Here is a 25446-nt window from a genome sequence, read left to right as displayed (position 1 = left end):
TTAGATGTGTATTTAACTTTAAAAAACCCTTTATAATTGTCTAAATAAAGTGATAATGTCTGATCGTTGAAATTTGATAGTGTGTCCTCTGAACATTGAGCATTCTCTTGGGAAGATGAGTTAGAATAATCCATACTGCAGATGACTTCTATATCTACTTGCGTATTAGTTAAACAATTGTTCAGTGATGTAGACATAGCACACATATATGGAGTAGATTTACATTTCTGCAAAGAAGAAAAAGTAAGAAAGAGTAAACTGAATAGTGAAGTTAGTCCACAGAAGTTAACGTTGGTTATAGATCTGTCTGGACAATTAGTCATTATTTCCCTTATTTTGAAAAAGGAAATTAAACAATAGCAAAAACTTTTTGCTTTAATTAGGGTACTTCTGTTGATATTTTAAATGTCCTGAAATTGAATATTGAGACCATACCAAACACTCTAAAGGCACATAACTGAACTGGGCTTACTTAATTGCAAAACCAGGTCATCAATGATCAGATGACCGTTTGTGCCTTAGCCCAAGAGGTATCCCTTTTTTGATGCTTATCACAAAGATGATTGTGCTTTCCCAACGTGGAGCAGTAGTGCAGAAGCACAAAATACATTCTGTCCAGATTCTGATGCCAAAATCTCCAAGTGCTATTAAGAATTTTTGCAAGACAGATCATGATTTCTTACAGTGACTGCTCTAAGGATACTGTTTTCTTATTGTAATATTCCACTTAAAAATCACATTTTGGGGAGAAATACTGATCTGTGTGTTAAATAGCCTGGTATCTTCTATCTAGAATAATATGTTGCTAGTCAACTCTGGAAAACTCTGTTTCTGTTTCCCAAGGGGGAGAAAAAAGTAACTTTTTGAGGGCAAATGTTGCCATCCTCATTAATCTTTTTTCTCATAGGTTTTTTTTTTACCTCTTGATTTACTGCAAATACTTAAACTTGGATGAAACCTGGGCAACCAGGTGTGAAACTTACATGACCAGAGATTCATGGCCACATGAAAGTTAATTTAGAAGTAGATGGATTGCATTTGAGCAAAATTGTCTGCTCCTACTCCTCTACCTTTTACATCTGGTGCTCCCTGTTTCTGTAAATGTTTATTTGGCATCTCCTATGCATTTTTCCTTTACATTCTCTTTTTTAAAAATAAATTTTTGAAGGCTTGCAGTGGCAGCTGTAGAATTCTTCACAGAATCAGTACTCCTATACCTTATAATTTTGCCTCTGTTTGAAGGAAGGATTTTTTCACATTTTGCTTTGTATACCATTTTTCTGTCTTTTGGTAGTTACTTCTCTGTTCTCAAAAGATGATGCTTTAGAAAACAAGTCTTCCAAAAACTGGAATTTTGAGAAGAACCTAGTACAAAATGTTCATCCGGGATGACAGTGGTACATGCTTGCATTCCTCCCACACAATAATGTGCTGTTCTGATTTTTTTTTTGCCTGCAGAACTGAGACTTTTGTTTTCTCTTAGTTATTTGCTTTACAAATCCATTATCAGGAACTACTTTAAAGAATTCATTGCAGAATTGCAATTGCATTGCACTGCAAAAGCAAATATAGCTGTTGTGTAAATCTGTGAAAAAGGTTTCTTGAACCTCCACTCTACATTAAATGAGGTCTTAGCCTTGCATTGAGTTATGTTTTGGGGCCACAGCTGTAGTGGTCATGTGTTTCTTGGCTGGCATGCAGTACCAGGTTTAGCTGTTCTTGATCTCCCTTTTGAGTGCCTGTTCTGATGGCAGCTGCTGGCATGCAAATCTCATTCTTGCTTGAAAAATTGAGTATCCTGATTCCATGTCTGTTTTGGAAGCAGAAATCATGAACGTGTCTAGCTCTGGCATGAGGTGTAGTAACCAACATGGTATTTTGACTTACCTGGCTTCTTCAAGTAGGAACAGCCACCAGGATAGGATTTTTAATTAATTTCAGATGACCTTATAATTTTTTTTATTAATTATTCGTGAGATGACACTTCAAGACCTTTGATCTGCTGTTTTGCAACCGTTCTTGGTCTAGTCTAAACCTTTGCTTTTGTAGTACAATGTTCATTATGATTTTGTTGGATGCAACAGAGCAGTCTAACTAGTGTACCACTAAACTTTTTTCCTGTCTTTATTCTCCCTCCTCTGTCTCCTACGGAGATCATAGTTTTGGTCCTGAATAGAAGTTACAGGTACAGAAGCAACAGTCTACAGCTGAGAGATCTTTTGAGTGAAGCTGTACTCTTTCTGATATGGACAGCTTAATTACCTAGTGTTATGTCTGAGTATTATGACCAAAAAGGCTCCCAAAAGAATTAAAATTAACAAAAAACAAAACAAAACAAAAAACCAAAAAAAAACCCCAGTCAGTCGTGCACTTTGGAACAGGATTTTTGTTTTTAATTTTAAATCTACATCATGTCTTTGAACCATGAGAAGGCTTTTCTGTCAATTTTCATATGCCTTTGTAAATTGAGACTATAATTATTGTTGCTCTGGACAATTAAAATGATGGCGAAGAATGTTACATATCTGAGTTCTATGGAAACAAGTTTATTTCGTGATGCATTTTTATTTTTGATGTAAATATCAATAAAATCACTTTCAGATCTGATGACCTCTAAGGTTCACTGAAGGTACGAGGCCTGTTTCTGCATGGAATTTAGGCTTTTCATTCTTTACTTGTGATTTTCCTGAAATGCAAAATCCGTTCAGCAGGTCAGCTTGTTAGTAGTACCTCTGCTATGTGGCCTCTACAGCATTGCAAATGAATTTCCATTTATGAAGTGTCCTGTGGTCCTGGTTTTCTTGTTGAACTTACCAAGGGAACTCTAATGGCTCACTTAATCAGTAACTTATAGACAGCTGGCTGGTAGCTGATGTAGGACATACTCTGTGTGATATTGCTGAACTCTTCAACAGCTTAATTTCTTTAGTCTTACAATCTGTTTCTAGAGGAACTGTGGTTCTTGACTAGTTTGTCAGGGAGCAGCAGAATGGGGAGGCTGCTCCCTGTGTTACTGCAAGCTGGGAGCTAAGGGTGACAGCAAGGCAGGCATGGATCAGTATGCTCACTGACCAGTGGTGCAATCCCACAGTTGCCAAACAAGAAGATCAGAGCAACTCTAGGGGCAGTAAGACAGGCTCAGACAACAGTCCAGCGGTTGTCAGACAAGCTTGTTGTGAAGAGGGAGACTTGAGGTCAAGCCAGGATTTGAAGCTGGTGGATCAGCGTCAGTGAGATGCACAGCCAAGTACAGGCATACCTGCAGTGCAGCTGACACAAGGATCAAGAATGGGAGCCTGAACTTCAGCTCCCGGCTGAAGGTGGACTAGGTGCCTGACAAGGTTCCACACAGGTTCCTCAGCTGCATTGTGTCAGTGTTGGTCTTGACCACAGATACCTTAACCGCTAGGACTGGGGAAGGAGGTTGCAGAGCCTGTTGATAAGCTGAGGGCCCTGACATGGTTATCCTAGGAAAGATTTCACTATTTATGCTTGTAGCCAAAATCTAAGTTAAGGTTTTCAGAACTCTAATTACATCCACTCACAGCTGTACAAAATAGCAACAATAATGATACTGTCCCTTGTATTCTAGAAATTCCACTATATTTTTTTCTGTTTCTGGTTGATGTTATTTGCTACACTAGTGATAGAGCCCAGAGAGGGTTTAATTAATGTAACCTGGAAGTTAACTTTGATTTTGAAGCTCCATTAACAAAGGAAGAAAGACAACTTTGGACTTGAAACATTTGTTTAGACGTATAAGCAGTTAAGGAAGGTAGTTTTACTCCATATTTCTCTGGGTTAGTCAAAGGAAAAGCAACAGTGAGAATTCTCTAGCACAGTACAAATACTGGCATCTGTTCATACCTAGAAATGATCTGCCACTTTGGGCATTTGAGGAGATTAAGAAATGGATTATATGTTGCTGTTGAAAGGACAAGAAAATTATTTCATTTGATAACCTGTGAAACTCTTTAGGTGGGCCCGTACCTGTACTGAAGTCAGAGTCTTACTCCTGAATGCATTAGCATAATATATCCTTTCTAGCCTTTGTGGTCTGAATTTGCATTATGTCTCAACTAATTACTTTTTTCTTCAATGACCTCATAAAATTAGTAAAATTAATGATGCTTCTGTCAATTTCCACATATGCATTGAATAAACTAAAATTATTAGAAGGGACAGTTTAGTGTCTGTTGTTTAAAATGGTCTTCCTTGTTAACTAAGAAATTGGTAAAGCCATAAAATAGAAGGGTCATTTGCCGTACTATCGTGGCTGAAGCTATTCCTTTTCTATAGGTACTAATGAATGTGCACACTAAGAGATTGCAGGAACCTCACAAAAACACATTAACGTTATTCTTCAAGAGGATTCACTGCCTACTTAGCACGTTTCCAGTACTATTACCTCTTGCTGACATTTCTAGTTCTGAACTGGAGTCTGCTTTTCTGCCTTACCCTATTGAGAGACACCTTCTGTGGAAGTATAAAATGCAGGTTTAATTTGGGATGACTTGTTCGTCACTGGGTGAAGCGTCACAGTCCTAGCCAGGTATCAGTTACAAGTATTTTGCAAAGAGTGTTGGGACTTTTGCATGTTCAATTTAAATTAGCGCTAGGAGCTGTTAAATACTCCAAACAAAGTTAGATACTTGGTATCTTTTGGGACAGCATTGCTCTCCCAAGCAATTTTTTCACTAAAGCCTTCATGAGAGCATACTAGGGATGTGAGTTGCCACCACTGAACCTTCAAAACAGAGTGATACAATCTATTGTATGTCTTTTGAGCAGACTGACTTTCCTTCTTCTGGACTCCTGTAGCTGATGCAAAAGAAAGAGCAGCTTCGCCACACAAAGTTAAGACCAGCATATGAGAAGTCTTAGAAATTGTTCTGTGGGTTTACTGTTCAGAATTTGTATGAAGCACTACTTAAGAATTTTTCTTAAGTACAGTTAGTATATTGATAATCATACCACAAAAGGAAACAGTCACTTGAGGAACTTCGCAAGCAGTTCTGGATTTATCCAGTATAACCTTGCAGTCTGTGATGGTATCCCACACAATTCGCAGTAGTCTTTCTGCAGATACCAGAAATACCTGGCCAGGCCAAATCTTGAAGAATCTGCTGTATTAAGTGCCCTTTCTTAGTTTTGTAAAAACTTGTAAAGCATTCTGGATACCTAAAGATTTTTTGTACATAAGGGAAACGTTTCCTGGCACAATTGAAACATGCTGTGTTCTGGTCTCATTGAATCATAGAATTGTAGAATATCCTGAGCTGTAAGGGGCCCGCATGGATCATTGAGTCCAACTCCTGACTCCACGGAGGGCCACCTAAAAGTTAAACCATATATCTAAGATGATCTGGGGCCATGACCACTTCCCCAAGGAGCTTGTTCTAGTGCTTGACCACCCTCTCAGTAAAGAATATTTTTCCTAATATCCAATCTGAACATCCTCATGCAGCTTGAAGCCATTCCCTTGCTGCTTCTCACCGGACACCAGAGAGAAGAGATGAGCACCTCCCTCACCACTCCCCAGAATGAGAACATGGTAGACAGCAATAAGGTTACCTCTCCATCTCCTTTGCTCTTAGCTGAACAAACCTAGTGTCCTTATCTGCTCCTCAGAAGTCATGCCCTCTAGTCCTTTCACCATCTTAGTTGCCCTCCTTTGGGCGCATTCTAATGTTTTTATATCCTTATATAGTGGAGCCTAAAACTGCACACAGTACTCAAGGTGAGGCTGCACCAATGATGCGTATAGTGGACTTGTTAGCTATAATGTGCTTAATGCACCCAGGATACAGTTGGTCCCTTTTTTCAACCCGAGCACACTGATGACTCATACTGAGCTTACCATCAAGCGAAACCCCCAAATCCCTTTCTGTAAGGCTGGACTACAGCTTCTTGTCTCCCAGTCTCTACATTGATCTCTCATTGCAGGAGAGATCAACTGCCTCTGGTTTCCTTCATTAGAGATTGGTTGATGTACCTAGGAAACATTAATGACTTCAAGGGTGAAGGTGTACTCTCTGTGTTTCTTCTCCTTGTAGTTTGCGGTATCCAGCAAGCAGTCATCTTGGCTGAACTTCTTGAGAGCAAACGCATTGCATGCCTGCAGGTCTTATTTACTCTAGGACATAAGTTGGAAATGCACCATCTTGTGCAAGAATTATGATACTATGGTGTCAAAGAAATTTTGACATCTGCCATTCATTTCTATTCCATGTGATCCCTTCCCCAGTTGTGAGTCTTATCCTGTGCAAAGACCTCTTCTTTTGACATCTTTATCTCCCAAGAAATTACCATGTGACGTGTACCTGGTAATATAAGAAGACTTACCCTCCACCAGAACGGAAGACTTGGGTTGTAAATGCTTATGAATAACAACTCAGATTACAGATTTTCATGTGCTAGAATGTTTATTCACTAAATAGAATTCAGAGCAAGGTCTTTATGTTGATAATAACTTTACCAGTTCCAAAAGGTTGTTTTGAAAATGTAAATCTTCTGGAGACTGGCTTTCTTTTTGTCATATATATTACATGCAGACTGCTTCCAGTTTATTGTAGGTCAGATACATTTTCATGGAGGAGTGGTGGATTTTATTTGCAGCCCCAAGTATTTTATAGAAATTGGAAACAGTCATAGCTCACATGATTTACATGGTATACACATTCACATGAAGTATAACCTGTTAGGTGATTGCTTAAAGAGAAGACCCAAGCTCTGTGGAATTTTAGCTGAACTATGATTTTTATCAGTTTGATTTTTTTAATCTATATACCTGATCTGAAATTTAGTATGGAGAATTTTACTACCCATGCAATTAGGAGGAATTGTCCTTGACTTTAAGTAGAAAGATCATGTCTGTATTAGATTAAACACCTTGTTTAAACTTGCTCTGCGATTTCAGAGTACAACAGTTAAGCATTCCTCTTGTCTTGTTAGGTTGTAACATTTTGAAACCTTTATAATAATGAGCTCAGATTAAGTGACTGAAGCAATTTAATTTGCCAGTTAACAAGTATGGACAAGCATAGGAATCTCATAAGTATGTTGCTGAAATCTGTGGAAGAACCCAGCCACAACATGCTTAGTAATTCTATTACTTCTCTAACAAAAATGTGACAAGAACCATTAAATAATTCTTGTCTGGGTTGGAGAATTTTTCAGTGGACTTGTGAAAAGTCAGTCCTGAGATCAGTCCTGAATGCCTTCAGTGAGCTTCTGTCTGGCTACCTGGTTCCCTTCTGTTCCATTGCACCCTCTCGCTCTGTGTCACTAGGTGCTACTCAGTCGCAGAGTTGTTGCTGACAGGTGAAATAAATGCCATCAGAGACTGCAACTCAGACTCTCCAGCTCTAGAGGTTGTCTTTGTGTTCTTTGGCCCAACAGCACTTCGTATTTCTAGGTTTTGGTTTTGTTGTAATTGTTTAATACTGAATACACTAAAGGAGTGATTCTTAAGCTATTTGATTATGTTCCTAGAACATTTTGCATGAATACAGAGTGCAAGGAAATTAAAGTCCAAGCCATTTTAATATCTGAGAAGTGCCCTTTCCCTAATATTGTGTAGTTTCCATTTCTTTAAATTCTTACACTAGAAATGATGTACTCTAGGGTTTAACCAAGCCTTTTGACCATATCCTACCATTGCTTCTGTTATCAAGGAATTCCTATTAGAGAACACATACACTATTAAAGAACATTTAGAGAAGAGTAGCTTTGGGTTTTGTTGTTATTTTTTTTTTAAAGTTGCAAAATTCATTTAAGGAGTCAAGTTTCATGGTTCGAAGCAATATGATAGTAGTATGGTTTCAGATTGTGTCATATCTGATGTTCAGGATAGTAGTCCAGCTCAGTTAAGAACAAAGTATTTGTGCATTAACTAGCTGGAGAACAGAAGCAGTCTGTTCTGTTTCAAAAGTGACCTTTCACATCGTTGTAGAAGTGGGTCCTAATTGTGAATGCTGAAAAGAATGGCTTCAGTGAATACTTGGCTAATCCTCTGGCTAAAATATGTCCACACAAAGGCTGTTGTAAATAAAACAAGCCGTAGGACTGTAGGACCCAAATGTCTGTTGGGTGTCTGTTGGGCACGTGTTGTTTGGATGCATTTTGTCAAGTCAAAGTAGTACTTCAAAGGCCATATATTTAAACATTAAATAATACGTCTTCAAATGGCAGAACGACTGTCTTAAGACACTTGAGTGCTTTCCATGTCTGCGTTCACACTTCAGAGATAAAATCACAAATGCTCAAGCTCTGAAGCATTCTACCAAAGCAGTATTTGTATGGCAGATAGGTGCCCTTAGGCTTGGTGCACACGAATAGAACAGCATACTTGGAATACGCCTCAGTATTCTGAGCCAGATACTCTAGATAGAGCATCTGGTTATTCCTTGCAGGTGTGGTTTTTTGTTGTGTTTTGTTTTACCTATGTTAGTATTCTGTTAGCTAGCTATATCTCAACTCACCCTTTCCAGCATTCACACCTCTATAGTATTCTTTCATGTTTATGTTTGGGTGCTTTGCTTTTATGTGTGCTTGTTTTGTTCCCATGACCTCTGAAACAAAAATCTTGTGGGTTCTTAAGGCTTTGTTTGATCTTTTTCCTTTGTTTTTGCTCCCATTTTGCCAATGGTCAAATGGCATGCTCCAGTTTACTCGGTCTGTCTCTTGTACAAACAGCCAATTTGGCAACAGATGGGTGCATTTTGTGCCTAACGTTTGTACAGACTGTATGTTTCTCTTGATACAACTTCTAGTTACCTGCAGAAGTCTAAACAGAAATCTTATTTTCTTTAGTACTCAGCAGCAACATACTGATGACACCATTGACTCAGGAGGTACTCAACACATCAGCCTTTGTCTGCTTAAGTGTTGAACCTTTCAGTGTGGGTCATCTTCTTTCTCTCTGGGACTGCTTTGGAGCACCAAAAGATGTTACCTATACTTTCCTTCAGGCTGACTTGGATGCTCTGTCTGCCATGCTATGAGTAAGCATGACAATAACGTTCCAATTATGCAGATCTTGGTTTCCAGAGGGTATGGTTAACTTGATTTTTTTTTTTTTTGAGTCCCTGAACTGATGATGTTCTCTGCTTATTGAAGAGTTATAATACTGTGTCACAGTCCCTTAGGATCTTGTCCTCTGCTCTCAGAAGACTTTTTTTCTTTACAAATACTAGTTTGGCCCTGACATTCAGACAGTTTTCTACCTGTGCCCTCCTAGCTGAAGATGTCTTCAGCCAAGTATTAAAACAGAGTTTGTTTCTCAGATGCAGATCTTCAGGTGCATGTGATAAAATAATGTAGGCCTTCACCCCACAGGTGTTGGGAAACACCTGTCCTGAATCGGTTGTCTCTATTTCTTTTCCCAGTTCCCATGCTCTTTTGGATGTGTTAGGACATTGAATCAGTCCTTTTCAGTGCATCTGAGCTGTGTGAGTTTTTTTGTGGCACTGGAAACACCATCCTTCCGGCGCAGTAACTTCTTAAATCAGACATAACGGAGTAGTCCTCTGTCCAAATAGCTGGCTGACAAAAGGCAGTTTGGCCCAGTAGAGATGAGTCTTTGAGAAACATGTTGTTCATGTGATTCCTTGGCTCTCCTGAAGTCTCATCTAATTCCTGTGGTTCACTTTGGAATTACAGTTCTTGTCCCACATACCCTGTTATGACCTGTTGAACAGTGACAAGACTTAACTGTGTGAGCTACCATTGCGTATGTTGCTAAACTGAATTTGCATTGCTGTAGACTAGGATGTGTACTCTCAAGGGCACATCTTTGTATTGTAGTAGTGACTGTTTCTCTGTCAATCAGGCTTTTCCTGTAGAAGTGGTGAGTTTGATTGGTCTGCAGAGAAACGGAGTTTTGTCCTTTTGCTTTTTTTGCCACTGTTAATGTACATTTTTACTTGATGAGGGAGCTCATTAGAGAACTCTGAAGGCATAAGTCCTCTCTGTCTTTGAGGAGAAAAGTTTGTACATATGCTTTCTACAACTTCAGGTAGTTTCAAATGCCTGCCTAGCATTCCTTGGTTATAAAGCAGGGCCAAGTGATGATACCACAAGATCATCATGAGCGTGATGGTGCAAGATCTCTATCCTTCTGTCAGCACTTTTGATTGAATTCTGGAGCTAGGTTTTTTGATCTCTGGAAATGGTGTAATTGTGGTCAACCTGCCAAGGTCAGGGTACATCATCTTAGCAAAGAAGATACCGCTCTGAAGTTTTTTTCTTTGATGAAGTGACTGTCTTCCAGGACAAATACTAATCCACGTTACACCTCTCTATCTTGGACAGTCACAGAATTCTAATTCTCAGTCCTGAAGCTGCTTGGTGGCTAGGTGCTGACAACATTTCCTGGGTGGAAGGCAAATTGTGCCTCTTCTTTTTTGTTGAAGAAAAAGGAAAATGGGATGCCAAAATAGATAATCTGGAGAAAAGGCTGTCAGGATCATATAGACATGGAATTGAAAGTGCGCTAGCAAGTTAAAGCAGTTACGTTCCAGTAGGATGCTCAGATCAGTCAGAATGATTGCAAGGAACTCAGGAAGAGGGTAGCGCACTATCTTTTTTTTGTATTGCCATAAGCAGAGTACGAAAAGTTAGAGGTCTACCCCATGTGTAGTACTAGAGTATATATTAGAAACAGTCTAGTTATACATATAGGTACATCCACAGTGTCAGTGTGTAGCTCATCTCAAAGAATGAGCGTTAAGGGAATGTAAGTTGGTTCTCTAGTTTAACAGGGGGATGGTTTAACAAAGTGGACTGCCTGGCTGTCAGGGCAAACCTGTGTATGTTCACTAATCAAGAACTCTAAGAAAATTCTGTTTGTTATCAGTGGCTTCCTGAAAAGTTGTTGCACTCTTAAGCAGCTTACCGCTTGAGGTATCAACTTTGTATACCTTTACTAAAAACTACGCTGTTGCATAAACATTCAGGAATGATGCTGTAAAGAAAAAAAAAACAACCCAGAAATTAAAACCAGCTGTTGTGTGGAAGACTGAAGACTATCTCCAGATTATCTGTAAACATAGAAGCACTGCTGATTGGGAACAAGCATATAATGACACTCTTTCAAAGACAAGGTCAATATTATCATACTGAGTTATTAGAGATGGGTTAGCCACACTTCTGTTTCCTTCCATTAGTGTCTGATTGCTTGCTGTTCTGCAACTTGGAAGAGGGAACCACAATGTTTAAGGCATGCATGGTGAGTGAGCGAAGAAAACATGCATTCTGCGTTACGAAAAAAATTCTTAAGCTCAAGTATTTGCAAGAGTGCGTGTTAGGTGAGAATTCAGCTGTAGGTAATCCAGGTTCAGTTGTTGTTTGATAACTTGCTTTCTTGCCTTACATCTCATAACATGAAAGTATTAATAATGTGGATTCTGGAATTCGGATTCATGTAGTAAAGTTGAATGAAATGTAAATTTGGGGGAGAAATACAAAATGGGGTTTGGTTGTAGTTTTTGAAATCTTAAGGGAGGGAGGCTGCATACTTGATTTTTGAATGAAATGTGGTTTCACAAATGGGTGGTGAAATACAACTTACAGTGACTTTCACAGAATGGTTGAGGTTAGAAGGGACCTCTGGAGGTCATCTGGTCCAACCCCCCTGCTCAGACACAGTCACCTAGAGCCAGTTGCCCACAACCATCTCCAGAAGCCTTTTGAATATCTCCAAGGAGGAAGACTCTACCACCTCTGTTGGCAGCTTGTGCCAGTGCTCGGTCACCCTCACAGTAAAAAAGTGTTTCGTGATGTTCAGGGGGATCCTCCTGTGTTTCAGGGCACCACTAAAAAGAGCCTGGCTCCCTCTTCTTTGCAGCCTGCCTTTGGGTGTTTGTACACATTGATGAGATGCCCCTGAGCCTTCCCTTCTCCAGGTGGAACAGTCCCAGCTCTCTCAACCTTTCCTCATATTGAAACTGAAACATATGTTTCAGTACCTAATCTTCTTAGTGGCCTGTTGCTGGACTCTGTCCAATATGTCCATGTCTCTCTTGTACTGGGGAGCCCAGAACGGGACAAAAAAGGGAACTGTTATTGGGGGTAACATTCTTTGAAAATGGTTTTAAACCCATATGTAATACATAATGGTAAAGGCTATTAGTGACTCCCTGTAAGAGGCATATTTAGCAATGACAAATTTACATAAGTGCTCCTAGTGAAACTGAATATTATAAAAACTGTTCCATAAGTAATGGCTAGATGTGGTTGGCGGGGCTTTTAATTTAATAAAAAACAACATAAATGGAGGTGTCTAACAAAGACATATCCAGAATTTGACTCTTAACTGTCTGAAGTCAGGACTTTCTACAGCATCTTATGAAGGCAAATCTGTGTTAATTTTCACTCGAGTCAGAATGCTTTGCTTTCTGACAGTTGGCTTTATTAATGTTCTGGGGAGTGCTGTAGTCCTCTTGAGCTTTTTTTTTGTGGTTAAATAAGAAACTATAAATAGTTCGTATCAGAGTGTTTTTTCTTAATGGTCACCTGTAACAGTCATAAGCTGGTTCCAACAGGGCTTCTGGAACATGACACAAGTATATGTAATGGCAAATCAGTGTTGATTATGAAGAAAATGCTCAGTGGCTCAATTTTTTTTTTTTCCTACCTAATGCTGAGTTCCAATTTATTACTTAATTTCTTGCCAAGAACTCTGCTTGTGATAATCATTTGCTCTCCTTGGCTCTGTTCAGCATTGAATTTCAGCAGTAGACCACTTCTAAACTGAAAAGGAAGGAAGAGCTAAAAGATACAAGTACTTATCTATGTGGATTAGAAGTTGGGGTTTTTATAAACCTCATTACAAACACATCCCAGAGTGTTTTCAATGTTTATAAATGCCTGTTCGTGATTTACAGTGTGAGTTTTTCATGTTGAAATTTAATTATAAGAAATTATTTTAAATGATGCAATACTGGTTTTTTTCTTTTAAATCTCCAAAATTATTTGGGGGTTTTAAACACTGAATTTTTCAAGGGATGAAAAAATACCTCAGACATGAATTTAAGAGAGAAATAAAACTAATTTTCAAATATTGTTTCAGCAATTCAGTCTTTCATATTAAAAGCTAAAATGATTATAAAAGGTAAAAAGTAAATATAATTGAAAATCAGAACCACCAATTTTGTATATTAAGGATTGTAATTGTTCCTCAGAAAAGCTACTACTGTTAATTCTGCGTGTCTTGAAATGTTTTTAGTGGGCATTCTCACAAGCAAAAGGTTCCTGAGATCATAAGGGTTCTGCTGTACCACTGTATACGTTCGTATACAACTCCCCAGTCTGTTTCTTGTCACTGTAGTATCTTATAGCTGAGCTTTACTACACAACATGGACACAAAAAAGACATAATATTGTGGATGATTTGCTGAATTTGCAGCTAACTAAATGATAATAGTTTTCATCAGTTTCTTTTGATATATTAGTATTATAAATTGTTTTCATGAATCTCAGCTTGGCTGCATTATCTTTACTCTTTGGAGAGGTAGCAAGCAACGAACAGTTTCGTTTTGTATTTTTCACTCCCCTTCCTTTTCCTTCTTCCCTTTCTTCCCCCCTCCCTCCCTCCGTCCCTCCCCTCCCACCTGAAGGAAGAACGAACAGAGATATATGTTTAGAGAATAACTTTATATTGGCTGATGCCAGGATGGAGGGCTAGGAATTTCTGATTTTTTTTCTTTGTTTGTTTTTGCTTTTTATCACACTAGATAACAGGTACTGGAAAAGATAATCCAAGAGAAATAATAGCTGTGTCAAAAGAAAGTGGAATCATAAAAAGTTTATTATTTTATGGTTTTGTCTCAGAAGCTAATATTTCAAGTTAATATGAACAAAATGAGGCCTATAACTTATTTTGAACTCAGAATTTTACCCCAAAAACCAGTCACAGTATATATATTTTAATAAATAAAGTTTAATAATATGCTGTTGGACTGTTTAATTTTTATGCCTCAGGGTAGCACTGAGCACTATTTCCACTTTTAGAAGCTTCCTCTCATTAGTGTAGTACATTCTCTTATATAGCACCTGTTTTAAACTCCAAATCTGAATCTACAAATGTAAAACCTGACTTTTGAAATATTTGCTTTTTTGAACACTCTTCTTTAAAGGACCTATCAGGATCTCTCCCCAAAATGCTAGAAGCTTGAAGGATAAGGGAGGAACAATGTTGCATGGCCCAAACACATGTGCTTTCGTCATTAGCAAGGTACAGCATGACCTCATGTTGACCTCAAAGGTAAATCGCTAACAGGGAACAATTATACATTCCTGTGAAAGCAGCTTAGTTTTGAACATAATCAAGACAATAACTTCAGTGTGTAGAATAAAATTAAATTTACAACTCTGTCTGTCTGCCTTTCTCTTTCTCTCTCTTGTCTCTCTTCAAGTCTCTTCTTGAGAGAATGTTGTGTTTTTTATACATGTGTGTGTTGCGAAATAAAATGACTTTTCAAGACGTCGTAATGAATTCCTAAATAAGGAGAACCCAAAGGATCTTGTATCCATTTTAGTCAAATTGTCCATCTTACAATGAAATGTTCATTTGTTGTCTAGAGTATTGATATTGCAACCTTCAGCATGTGTGTCTATATTACCTTGGGGAATCCTGTGTAGTTCTGAAATGTATAGATCATTCAGACTTATGGGAAAGTTTTTTAAATATCAATATATAAATTTTTTGTGTGCTTATCTTAGACTGCCACACAAACCTATGACATTTTATTTTTTTGTAGAAGACTGTAGATATTCTGTAGCGTTATGTGATACATCTCTACATATGATAGAGTATGATTTAGCTAGCAGTTCTGAGCTATTTGGAGAAGAATTGCTGCCAGCATCTTGGAACTGTTAGCCATATTTGTCCCATATGATTTGTACAATGTAATTGTTTGACATGAATTTTATTTTCTTCTTTTTTTGTTTTTTTGCTAGAATGAGAGAGCATATTCCTTCTGTGGAACAATAGAATACATGGCTCCAGATATTGTAAGAGGAGGAGACACAGGACATGATAAGGTATTTTCTGTCGAAGTTTATTACTGAAAAGAAGTTAACTCTTCAGGCAATGCTGTTGTTCAGCTTGAGGGGTTTTTGTAAAATGTGGTAATGTCTTATTTAAACATGCCTTATTTCAGGTTGTCCTGAAACAGATTATTGCCTATATTTAAAAACATCAATATGGTGTGTTTTCAGTTTTTAATCTTAAGTAAAAAGCATATTTAAAAAGGCATTGAGGTTCATTTGTGTTCTATTCAAAATTTGTTCTAAACGCGCAGTGGGACAAAAAACTTAGCTGACACTTACTTCCTTTTAAACAGAAAAAAATATTTAGTTCAGAGTGGAAAAATGACTGGTTTGTGGCTAATTCTGATATATTTTTTAAATTGTACCACAGGGAAATACATTATCTTTCTTGAAGTATGGAGTGGGTTATTAATGTTATAAATGTTCTCAGATTGTAAAAATTAATTCTGTTTAACTTGAGGCTCAAGTTTTATTATGAATTAAAGTGTCAGTAATTGATGGGAAAGATCAAGACAATCATAATTCACAGATGATATCTGAAACCAAAGAAACCCTGCTCCCTGAAAGAATTCTACAATATTCCTAGATAAATTACTCTGCTTACTATTCTGGGTAGTTTTGGAGAATATTTAATCTCTGGGTTTTTTTTTTCTGTAGAGTGAGTTGACTTGTCTTTCTGTTGAGGTCATGGAATATAGTTGATCACATTCTTCTTATAACAGCCTTTTTAAGGACTGGAAAATGTTATGTCACCCTCCCTCTTCTTTTTCTAGACTAACTGGGCTTAGTCTGACTTTGCCTGAGAAGGTTCTTTCTTCTCCTCTGCTATGTATTCTGCCTCTCTTTTGGTCTGAGTTTGCCTGTATATTTCTGTAGGTAGGGAGCACTGTAGTGGGCACAGTGCTTCAGCTAAGAGTTGACAGTTTGAAGTGTAGCAGAGTGATTACCTTCCAGATGCTGCTATTAAATATAAAATAGAATATGCATTGTCTTTTCACTTAGTTCATCGTCTCACACCTACTTTGTATTCCACTATAACCTCTGCATCTTTTTCTGCTGTATGGCTTGCCTGCTCATTATTAAAAATGGAATTTTACAAACTTATGAATTGAAGCTCTTTCCTGCATTCTGTTTCTTAGTTTAGCCTTGCCAGTTTCAGAGCATCTCTCCAATGCATCAGTCACTTTGAATTGTGATTCTGTCTTCTCAAGTGCCTACAAATTCAATATTGTTGCTGATTTAAAGAGGAATCTCTGTTCTGTTATCTTTGATTAGTTCTATCTGGTACTTTCATGAGATGTAGTGCAGAGCCATACAATATTCTTTAAGAAATAGCTTCACAGTTTGATACCAAATGTTAGCTGCTAAATAAGGGTGATTTTTCGGTTATCCCTGTGATGGTAATTGTTTACACCACACACTCTTTGCCTCACCATTGCCAATGTCATGTGATGCAGTGTTAGAAGGTTTTTAGTGTATTTTGTATTTACTGCATATCTAGCAACCCAAAAATCTTATTTAAAAAAAAAAAGGAAATGAGATTGCTTTAGTATGTTATGCTGTCATTAATCAATGTTTTTGATTTGTAATCTCTTCTAGATAGCTGTAGTGTTTGTCTAAAAGACTTGCTGTAGTATTTTAGTATTTATTTTTTTTAAGTTTGATTTCTGATTCTGCAGATCCTCCTTTTCTTTTGGAAAAACACATGCCAAGAAAAAATTATTCCTCTGGGATTTTCTCTGATTGTTGTGTATTTGCAAAGTTAATTACTAACAGTACAGAGACTTCTTCAGCTAGTTCTCCTAGACACTCATGGCTGAATATATGAAACATCAGATTTTGTGTATCTTGAAGCAAAAAACCTAAAATATGACACCAAATTGTCATACTTTCACTAATTGTCTTCCTGTATTAATGTTGTCAACATAAGTAAAGCAGAACTTCAGTTTCATTGATTTGCAGATTTCATGGAAGTAAAACTGAAGTTCAAGCACCTGTAGTTACATTAATTTTGTTGAAATTATTAAGCTGCTACCTTTATTATTCATAGTAGCATCTTTTCTTTTGAAAGAAAGGAATATTTTGTAAGTTAGGAGGTATCAGAGAGATGAATAATATGATTAGCATATGGGAAGCCAAAGATCACATGTGTTACCAGGGAATATAAGATAAAATTCCGTAGCATTTTCAGGTGCTCTGATTAACTGTGACCTGTACTCTTACACTGTGCTTTTTAAAAGTTCCTTAGTTTCATTCTCAAGCTCCTAAAAGCTCCTGTTCCTCTACTACTTAGCAAGATTTAGGTTCCTCTGTTATTTTGAGTATGTTTTAGAATTCTTATCACTTCACAATGGTAAAAATAAAAATGAATTCTGAGGGGGGAAAAAAAAAGGAACTTTAGTAGTCAATGGAAAGAGTTCAGCTTGAGAAATTAGTTGAAGCTAAGTGGAGAGATTTCAAAATAAAATTTATTTATTGTAGAAAATACCTCCAATCAGTACTGCAGTTGCTTATGCTCTATTGTATCCAGGTTTACCTTTGGATTGATAGGTGGGCTCTTCCTTTGGTAGATGCTTTCTGGGTGCATTGTTTTGTTCCTTCTTTTGTTAACGTTTTACTTAAATGTATTGTAACATACGTAATTGTTGTTCTATAGGCTGTTGATTGGTGGAGTGTTGGTGTTCTTATGTATGAATTATTAACTGGAGCATCACCATTTACAGTTGATGGAGAGAAGAATTCCCAGGCAGAGATTTCTAGGTAAGATTTAAAACAGTAAAGTATACGTGCTTGCTCACAAAGTAATGTTTATGCCATCATATATGTTTTGTGAGTTTTAATCCAAGATTTAGGAAGAAAGTGCTACCAGGCTAACATTTTAGGTGCTCCAGTTCTGTTTAACAGAATGACATCTGGAAGCAGATAGATTTTATTAACCTCAGCAGGTTATTGAAATAAGAGAACTGACCTTTACAAAAGACCTGTTGTGTTTAAACTCCAGTGGAACCACAGCTTTGTAGATATTCAACCCTGTTGCATGTTTACTGTTGAAAAGTAAGTCAAATGAAATATGAAATTGTATGTAAATAGAATTATCACATTCAAAATCTTGATACATAATGAAATGTATATTTAGCTAGAGATTTTTGTCAGCTCTTGCTAGATCACTCCATCAGACTATGGGTGTGAAGTGTTGGGATGTACCCTACTCCCACCTTTTTGTCACAGGTAATATTTATTTTATTAGTGTCTAACATGAAACAAAGTGATCTTTTCTAGCCATACTTGCATATCTGAGAAGAAATGAATATGATACTTATGGAAATGAAATAACCTATACCATTCTTATATTTAACAGGTAAACTTTTTCTGACTATCAGCTTTGTTACATTCAGTAATCTCTACACTTTAAGTGTTTGTTTTCAGTACCCATGTAAAAGCACTGGAGCATTTTAAAAAGACAAAGCAATAAGCTTGCCTAAAACACATTACTGAAATGTCCCTCCAAAAATGAGCATTTCCTATTACTGTATTTCTCTTGGAATTGAGGGCTTAAATTGCATAAATTAGTAACTGCTGTCAAGATCAGCTTGTAAGTCCTGTCCCCAAACTAAGAATAGTCTTACTCCTTTTGGAATGTATTACCGTGGTTCTGACCCTCACCTGGAGTCACTTGATATATAAGGTTATAATGGGCAACAGAACATATATCAAATATTTAGATAATTTATTTTACTTCTGTTATAAATTCAGGCAGTTTCTTGGAAGGTTGAGACCTGTTTATTGGTTTCTAGGTCTCTACCAAAACAGGAAACTTAGAGGGCCACTAGAAAAAATATGGGGGGAGGGGAATCCATTAACAGAACAAAATTCCAGACTTCACCCTCTTGGTCATTGTCATGGAGTTAAAACTGAAATTAGCTCTTTCTGACCTGTTTAAGGTTAGAAATTTTATGGATTGCTCACTTATGCCATGTCTGAATTGGTAATTTTTACTCCAAGATTTACTAAATGGAACTCTGAAGGAGTTACAAATTTCTTAGAACCTTGAATAGAATTTTACAGATACAGTTTTTCCCAAAAACTGGGAAAATTTTAGATATGTATTCTACACAATTTGACTGTCTTTTTGTATGTCCTTATGTGCTCTTTAGTGTCTTAATCTTTCTGTTAATTTAAGATTAAATCCAAAGTTGAGAAACAGCAAGGTTGCTAACATCCATCCTCTGATGGCTGATAACCTAATTTATGGTCTAAATTTAGTTGTTGCAAGTTTACTGTGTTGTTGCTCAGTATGCTTTTGTTCTGGCTGGTGTTTATGCTACACATCTATAGACAGCCGTTCTGTAGTCTTTCAGCTTTTATTTTGATAAATTTAGAAGGTAACTTCTTACAGCTTGCTTTATTTAAAGATGTTCCCTAGTCTTCCTGTTTCCTGAAAAAACCTTTTCTTAACTCAGCTTGTGTTGTTCTTTCTTGCATATGGACAATTTATTTCTGTTGATATTTCAAGAGGATCTTGTTTAAGGGAAATAATAATTCATCATCCAAACAAAAAGATATTCCTTCCTTTTTTTTCTTTGGTTCCTTTTGTTGATGCCAAAGGTGGACTGGTAGATCTAATTCCTTCTCTTGTCACTTCCAACTGATAAGCCTCTAGCTTATAGCTGAAATCTCATTAGGTCCAAGATGTGACTGCATTTCAGACTTGATTTCGTCTGTCTTCTGTTACTTCAGTACTCATAAGACCCATGGTTTCTGAATTCTTTCCTTTGATAGCAATTTCTGTGCTGGATGACATCAGTTTTGTGTGTTTGCAGTTTATTATGTAGTGAATGTTACATTCCTTTTAAGAGTGTGGCTGAGCATATGAGAACATTGCTGTTTTCTCTGTCCTGGCTGCTGCACTGAGCCATGTGGAACCTTCTGGGAAATAGTGGTTGCTGTGTGCCTTGGGGAGCAACAGGAGCGTGTTTGGGGCTTTCCCTGAGGGTAGGGTAGAGCAGGCAGAACGGATGTGAGATATCAGCAGCCTGTGGTGCTCCTGCAGCCCATGCATAGAATGAGAAGAGTAGGGAGCAGAAGTACATCTCAGAGAAGATGTAAAGGAAACCTTTTTCTAAGGATTAAAGGGTACTATGTAGAGTTTGCTGCAACTTGGGAAGCTGTTAAGCTACTTGCTTGAGAGCATGCCTGAAAGAAATGATACACCCTTCCTGATGTGCTAGCTTGTTAAATTTAGAAATTCTAGTTACCATATTCCTGGCTTTTCAGAAATACCCTCCTTGTATTTATCTCTAGTGTGAGTATACTGAGCTCTTTCAAGAAATTACAGCTGAATTTTCAGTACCTGTCTTTATCCTAAGCCTGTCTGGCCTAGAAGCTATGATCTTTGTTTCCTTTTTTCTTTGATAATTTTGTCACTGAGGATACATTCGCAATTTACACTTAGTGTCTTTTTTTTTAATTGTTTCAATTATGTCTGTGGCCTTTTCTGTAAAGTTTTCTGTTGAATTGGGGTGCAGACTCTAGATAATTTTACATCTATAATTAAATAGGTTCCAAGTTCTCTTCATGACTATCTTTGATCTTTCTAGTTTCATTTCCTCTCTAAACTGATGAAAAACTGAATTGCAGATAGCTTCATCAGTTATTTACAGTTGCCAATGGTAATGAAATCACTAGCCACTGCCACAGAGATGAGTTGGTACAAACTTATTTCTTGATGGCAAAGTTATTCTAAACAGAAATTGTAATCTCTAACCTAAATACACTTTAACTTGCCCGTTGCAGCAGACTTTGGGAATTGAGTTTTCTCTTACTCAGTCACAAGCCCTGCAAGCATAGTTTCCATGGCCTTTGATTTTTTCCAAGTTTAAGGAAAAAAAGTCATCTTCTAAATGAATCTGGGTCCTTCTTTTATTTTACCCAGGTGGGAAGTAATCTTAGATATTTTTAGATAATTTTATTCCCTTGTGTGGCACAATGGCTATCTGCTGTTAAATTTGAGCATGAAGTTTTGTTCTCAGATATCTCTCTAATGGACAGTTCAGTTCTTCTGTCAGAAATAGTTAGTGTTCTGTATCTTTTTTCCTCTTTCTGATGAGAGATTGAGTTCAGTTCTTTTATCATAATCTTTTTGACAATACTGTGGACTTCCCTTTCATGGCAAGTGTGACTTAAGTAAGTGCATACTTTAATTTTCCTTCTGCCTTTGTCTCTCCATTTCTGAAGACTCTTTTTGTTCACATGCTTGGTGTTATGGGTTATGAAACTTGATAAAAAAATTTTCACGGAACTATTCAAGTGTCTCTCCTTCTTCTAGTATACCCTCTCCCCTTCCTTCTCCCTTCTTCCCAAATCTTCCTTTCATTTTTGAGAATTCTGGAATTCCATTGCTGCAGAGCCATAAATGGGACCCATCCTGCAAAAGCATAGGCAACAGCTGGGTTTGATTACAAACTTAGTATTTTCAGTCTGACCATGAGTGATTTGTAGTGCTATCTTGAAAGACAGACAAATCCATTTTAGAGTGTTGATTTTTGAGGGTCTTGTCATACATACAGGGACTTAAAAAGAGCATGAAGTTTTCTGAGTATTATTTTGCTGCTGTGCAGCAGCTTAGAAAATCCTACTAGCTTTGGGGTTATGAAAAGATAGAAATCTGTCTATAAAATAGTAGAAGCATATGATGCCATATTAGCATACTAATGCTAATAGCAGCCTGTGCTCTTTATTTGACATAGTTGGTTAGACTTTATTTAAACTTCATGGAGGATGGCTGAAATTTGACCATCTGTTAGATGCTGTCAAGGTATTTTAACCACGATTCTGCAAGAAACCTTTTATTGGTAAAACTGTTGGGAAGTTGTATAGCAGGTGTGTAGTGGGATTCCCTTCTTTATTCTCTGCCTGTGAAGACTCCAGTGATTGCCAGATCTTTTAAAGGACAGAGCAGTCATAAAATCCAACTTGCAATTTGCATGGTGTCTTCTGGAATTTTTTCCTAGAGCTTATAACTGTCTACTTAGAATGTACAGCATTTATATGGTTAGGTGGGAGTCCAGAGTCCAAGAACTGATAGACAATAATGTAGTGATGTTTTTTGAACAGATAGCAATGAGTAGGGAAAGCTGCCACATGAAGGAAACCATTTGATGCTAGACTTAGTGTGAAGCACATCACATCAGCGAATCTGCCTACAGATCAGTTCAACCTTTCAGTAAAGCAGATGGTTTTAAGAAAGTCATAAGTGTTGTATCAAAGTCTCTGACTTGCCTAGAACTGAGGATGCATGTGTAGATCTGACTGCTCAAAGTTGGAACAAAAGAGTCTGGCATTAGTAGTTCTGAGATGACAGGGCATTCAGCAGAGTCGTTCTCAAATGTGAAGGTGAAAACTCTGCTTTGGAAGCTTGTCCCTCTGCTATTTTAACAGGGTTACAGCTTGGAATTGCTTTCTCTTATTCCCTGAACATCAGGATGGATATGTATCTTTTTGGTGATGTTTATAACACTTCTGAGCACACTGATTATAGACTATAGTAACAGTTCTAGCATAAACCTAATGCTTCTGCTGGTCAACTATGATGATGCTTTCAGTTTTTCGTGGTCTGATTGTGTCTTTTAGCTGGTGGAAGAAAAAAAAAAAGCTTCAGGTTCTGCACTTTTTCTGTTTTATTATAATCTCTTCTACAGTTGGGTTCAGGCATCTGCTTTCAGGCTAATCACAGTAGAGGGTGTAAGGTGGCTTCCATCTCAGTATCATGTATTTTATGTCTGTATCTTGACCAAAATAGCTGGGTTTTGTTTTTTTCCTCTGTCTATAAAATCTTTCTTTGGTTGGCATCTAATGGTTACCACTTCCTAAACTTTTTCATCCTCCTTCCTTGTAGCTAGTTTTGTTTCTCACTGTTACCATTTTAACCAAGTTATGTAGTTACAGTTTCCAATAATAAACTGACATTAGTTGGTTCAAGCACCCAATCTTCAGTTAGTTTTCCATAGCTTATGCTTTACTTCTCAAAATGATCACTCAATGGATATATTTCATAGTAATTTTTACAGTGTGTTTTATAGATTGGTCAGTCTAATGCTGAAAGATAAATGGTCAAATTGGTCAGTAAGTCAAATTGCCAAATTGGTCCTGTTGTAAATAGATGTTTTGGATTTTTCTCAGCTATGCAGTGCATCAGAATTTTGACTAGTTTAGCTGTTTACAGAGTTAATTAAAATGAAAAATTAAGAAAGTATCTTTAGCTTCTGGCTAACAACATCACAGAATCACAGAATGTTAGGGATTGGAAGGGACCTCGAAAGATCATCTAGTCCAATCCCCCTGCTGGAGCAGGATTACCCAGATCATGTCACACAGGAACGCGTCCAGGCGGGTTTTGAATGTCTCCAGAGAAGGAGACTCCACAACCTCTCTGGGCAGCCTGTTCCAGTGTTCGGTCACCCTCACCGTAAAGAAGTTTTTCCTCATATTTAAGTGGAACCTCCTGTGTTCCAGCTTGCACCCATTGCCCCTTGTCCTGTCAAGGGATGTCACTGAGAAGAGCCTGGCTCCATCCTCATGACACTTGCCCTTTACATATTTATAAACATTAATGAGGTCACCCCTCAGTCTCCTCTTCTCCAAGCTAAAGAAACCCAGCTCCCTCAGCCTCTCCTCATAAGGGAGATGTTCCACCCCCTTAATCATCTTTGTGGCTCTGCGCTGGACTCTCTCTAGCAGTTCCCTGTCCTTCTTGAACTGAGGGGCCCAGAACTGGACACAATATTCCAGATGCGGCCTCACCAGGGCAGAGTAGAGGTGGAGGAGAACCTCTCTTGACCTACTAACCACACCCCTTCTAATACACCCCAGGATGCCATTGGCCGCCTTGGCCACAAGGGCACATTGCTGGCTCATGGTCATCCTGCTGTCCACTAGGACCCCCAGGTCCCTTTCCCCTACGCTGGTCTCCAACAGGTCTGTCCCCACATTGTACTCCTACATGGGGTTGTTCTTGCCCAGATGCAGGACTCTACACTTGCCCTTGTTATATTTCATTAAATTTCTCCCTGCCCAACTCTCCAGCCTGTCTAGGTCTCTCTGAATGACAGCACAGCCTTCTGGTGTGTCAGCCACTCCTCCCAGTTTTGTGTCATCAGCAAACTTGCTGACAGTGCACTCTATTCCCTCATCCAAGTCATTAATGAATATATTGAATAGTACTGGTCCCAGTACCAACCCTTGAGGGACTCCGCTAGATACAGGCCTCCAGCTGGACTCTGTCCCATTGACCACCACTCTCTGGCTTCTTTCCTTCAGCCAGTTCACAATCCACCTCACTACCTGATCATTCAGGCCACACTTCCTCAGTTTAGCTGCGAGGATGCTGTGGGAGGCATATTTTCCCCTTTCATTTTATCTTAACCACTGTGAGCAATCTGCTGTCTGTGTTGGAAAGCTCTCAATGACACTGTCTTTATAAGGCCTTTATTGAGCATTGCAAGGGCATTCCTGCTTACGTCCTTAAGATTATCACCCTGGAATGAACGAGGTCAGAATCATCCTCAAATTCTCTTTAGATTGACATTGTAGTATAAGCATTTGACACACGGTTTTTGCATTTCTGGTTGGTTTTAAATACTATGACTTCTGTAGAAGGATGTTTTATTCAGCCAGCAAACACATACCCCATCTCTACTGCTTTGGTAAAGAACAGATAAGAAACCTGTGGTCAGTCTATGTAATTTTTAAACTGAGAGTGGCAACTCTATGAATTTTTCATACCAAAATCAGTGAGTTCCTTGGCTGATTTGTCAGACTTAGCAGCCTGCACCTGTTACACAGGAGTGGCTCTGAAGATACTGATAAAGAGGAGGAGCATCTAAGGGTCACAGTGTCATTTCCCTACTGTATTCTCCACTCACTGAAGATTAAGCATCTGCTTCTCCTCCTTATCATTCATTAGCATATCCTTCGCATTATCGTGTATGCTCTTGGTCTGTAGTATTTATGGGAGAAACTAATCAGAGCTTAAGTTCCTGAAAAACAATACCAATGGGGTTAGCTACTAGCTCTGCGTAGTCTGCCATAGAGAAGGGTAAGATGGAAATGATACAGGACTTCAAAGGGATAACCTCCTTGACCTATGCAAGGGATGGTTTTTCTTGAAGTGTTTGCAGTACAGCCAGAGTGCCCTCATCAGCAGGGGTAATCTCAGCTCATCCCAGCTCAGAGGGGTTGTACTAGGCTAGGAGAAGCAGAAAATACAGCAGAGTAGTCCTTCAGCAGCTTTGACCACAGTTGCCACTTGGGATACTTAATTGTTCCTGCTTACTTCTGTCACTGTTATTGGGCCACATAAACGTGAAATGTACAAGAGGATGGAGGTGATTCAGA

The 25446-nt window shown here is 38.1% G+C and overlaps 1 protein-coding gene across 3 annotated transcripts in view; it reads left to right on the top strand.

Moving 5' to 3' along the window:
* The window catches only part of RPS6KA5 (ribosomal protein S6 kinase A5), an 89205-nt gene that overhangs the window by 38646 nt on the left and 25113 nt on the right, over positions 1-25446 (top strand). For 2 of the 3 annotated variants that reach the window (XM_068397931.1, XM_068397930.1), the window contains exons 6-7: positions 14962-15045; positions 17711-17814. In XM_068397931.1, coding sequence (XP_068254032.1) covers positions 14962-15045; positions 17711-17814 — 188 coding nt within the window. Of the gene's footprint in view, positions 1-14159; positions 14267-14961; positions 15046-17710; positions 17815-25446 lie in introns of those variants that run through there. The other variant, XM_068397932.1, reaches the window with a different exon arrangement.

Source organism: Nyctibius grandis, chromosome 4 (assembly GCF_013368605.1).
Source record: "Nyctibius grandis isolate bNycGra1 chromosome 4, bNycGra1.pri, whole genome shotgun sequence".
Classification (NCBI taxonomy): domain Eukaryota; kingdom Metazoa; phylum Chordata; class Aves; order Nyctibiiformes; family Nyctibiidae; genus Nyctibius; species Nyctibius grandis.
The sequence above is the reverse complement of the archived record's forward strand: the minus strand, read 5'-3'. Positions and strand labels throughout refer to the sequence as shown.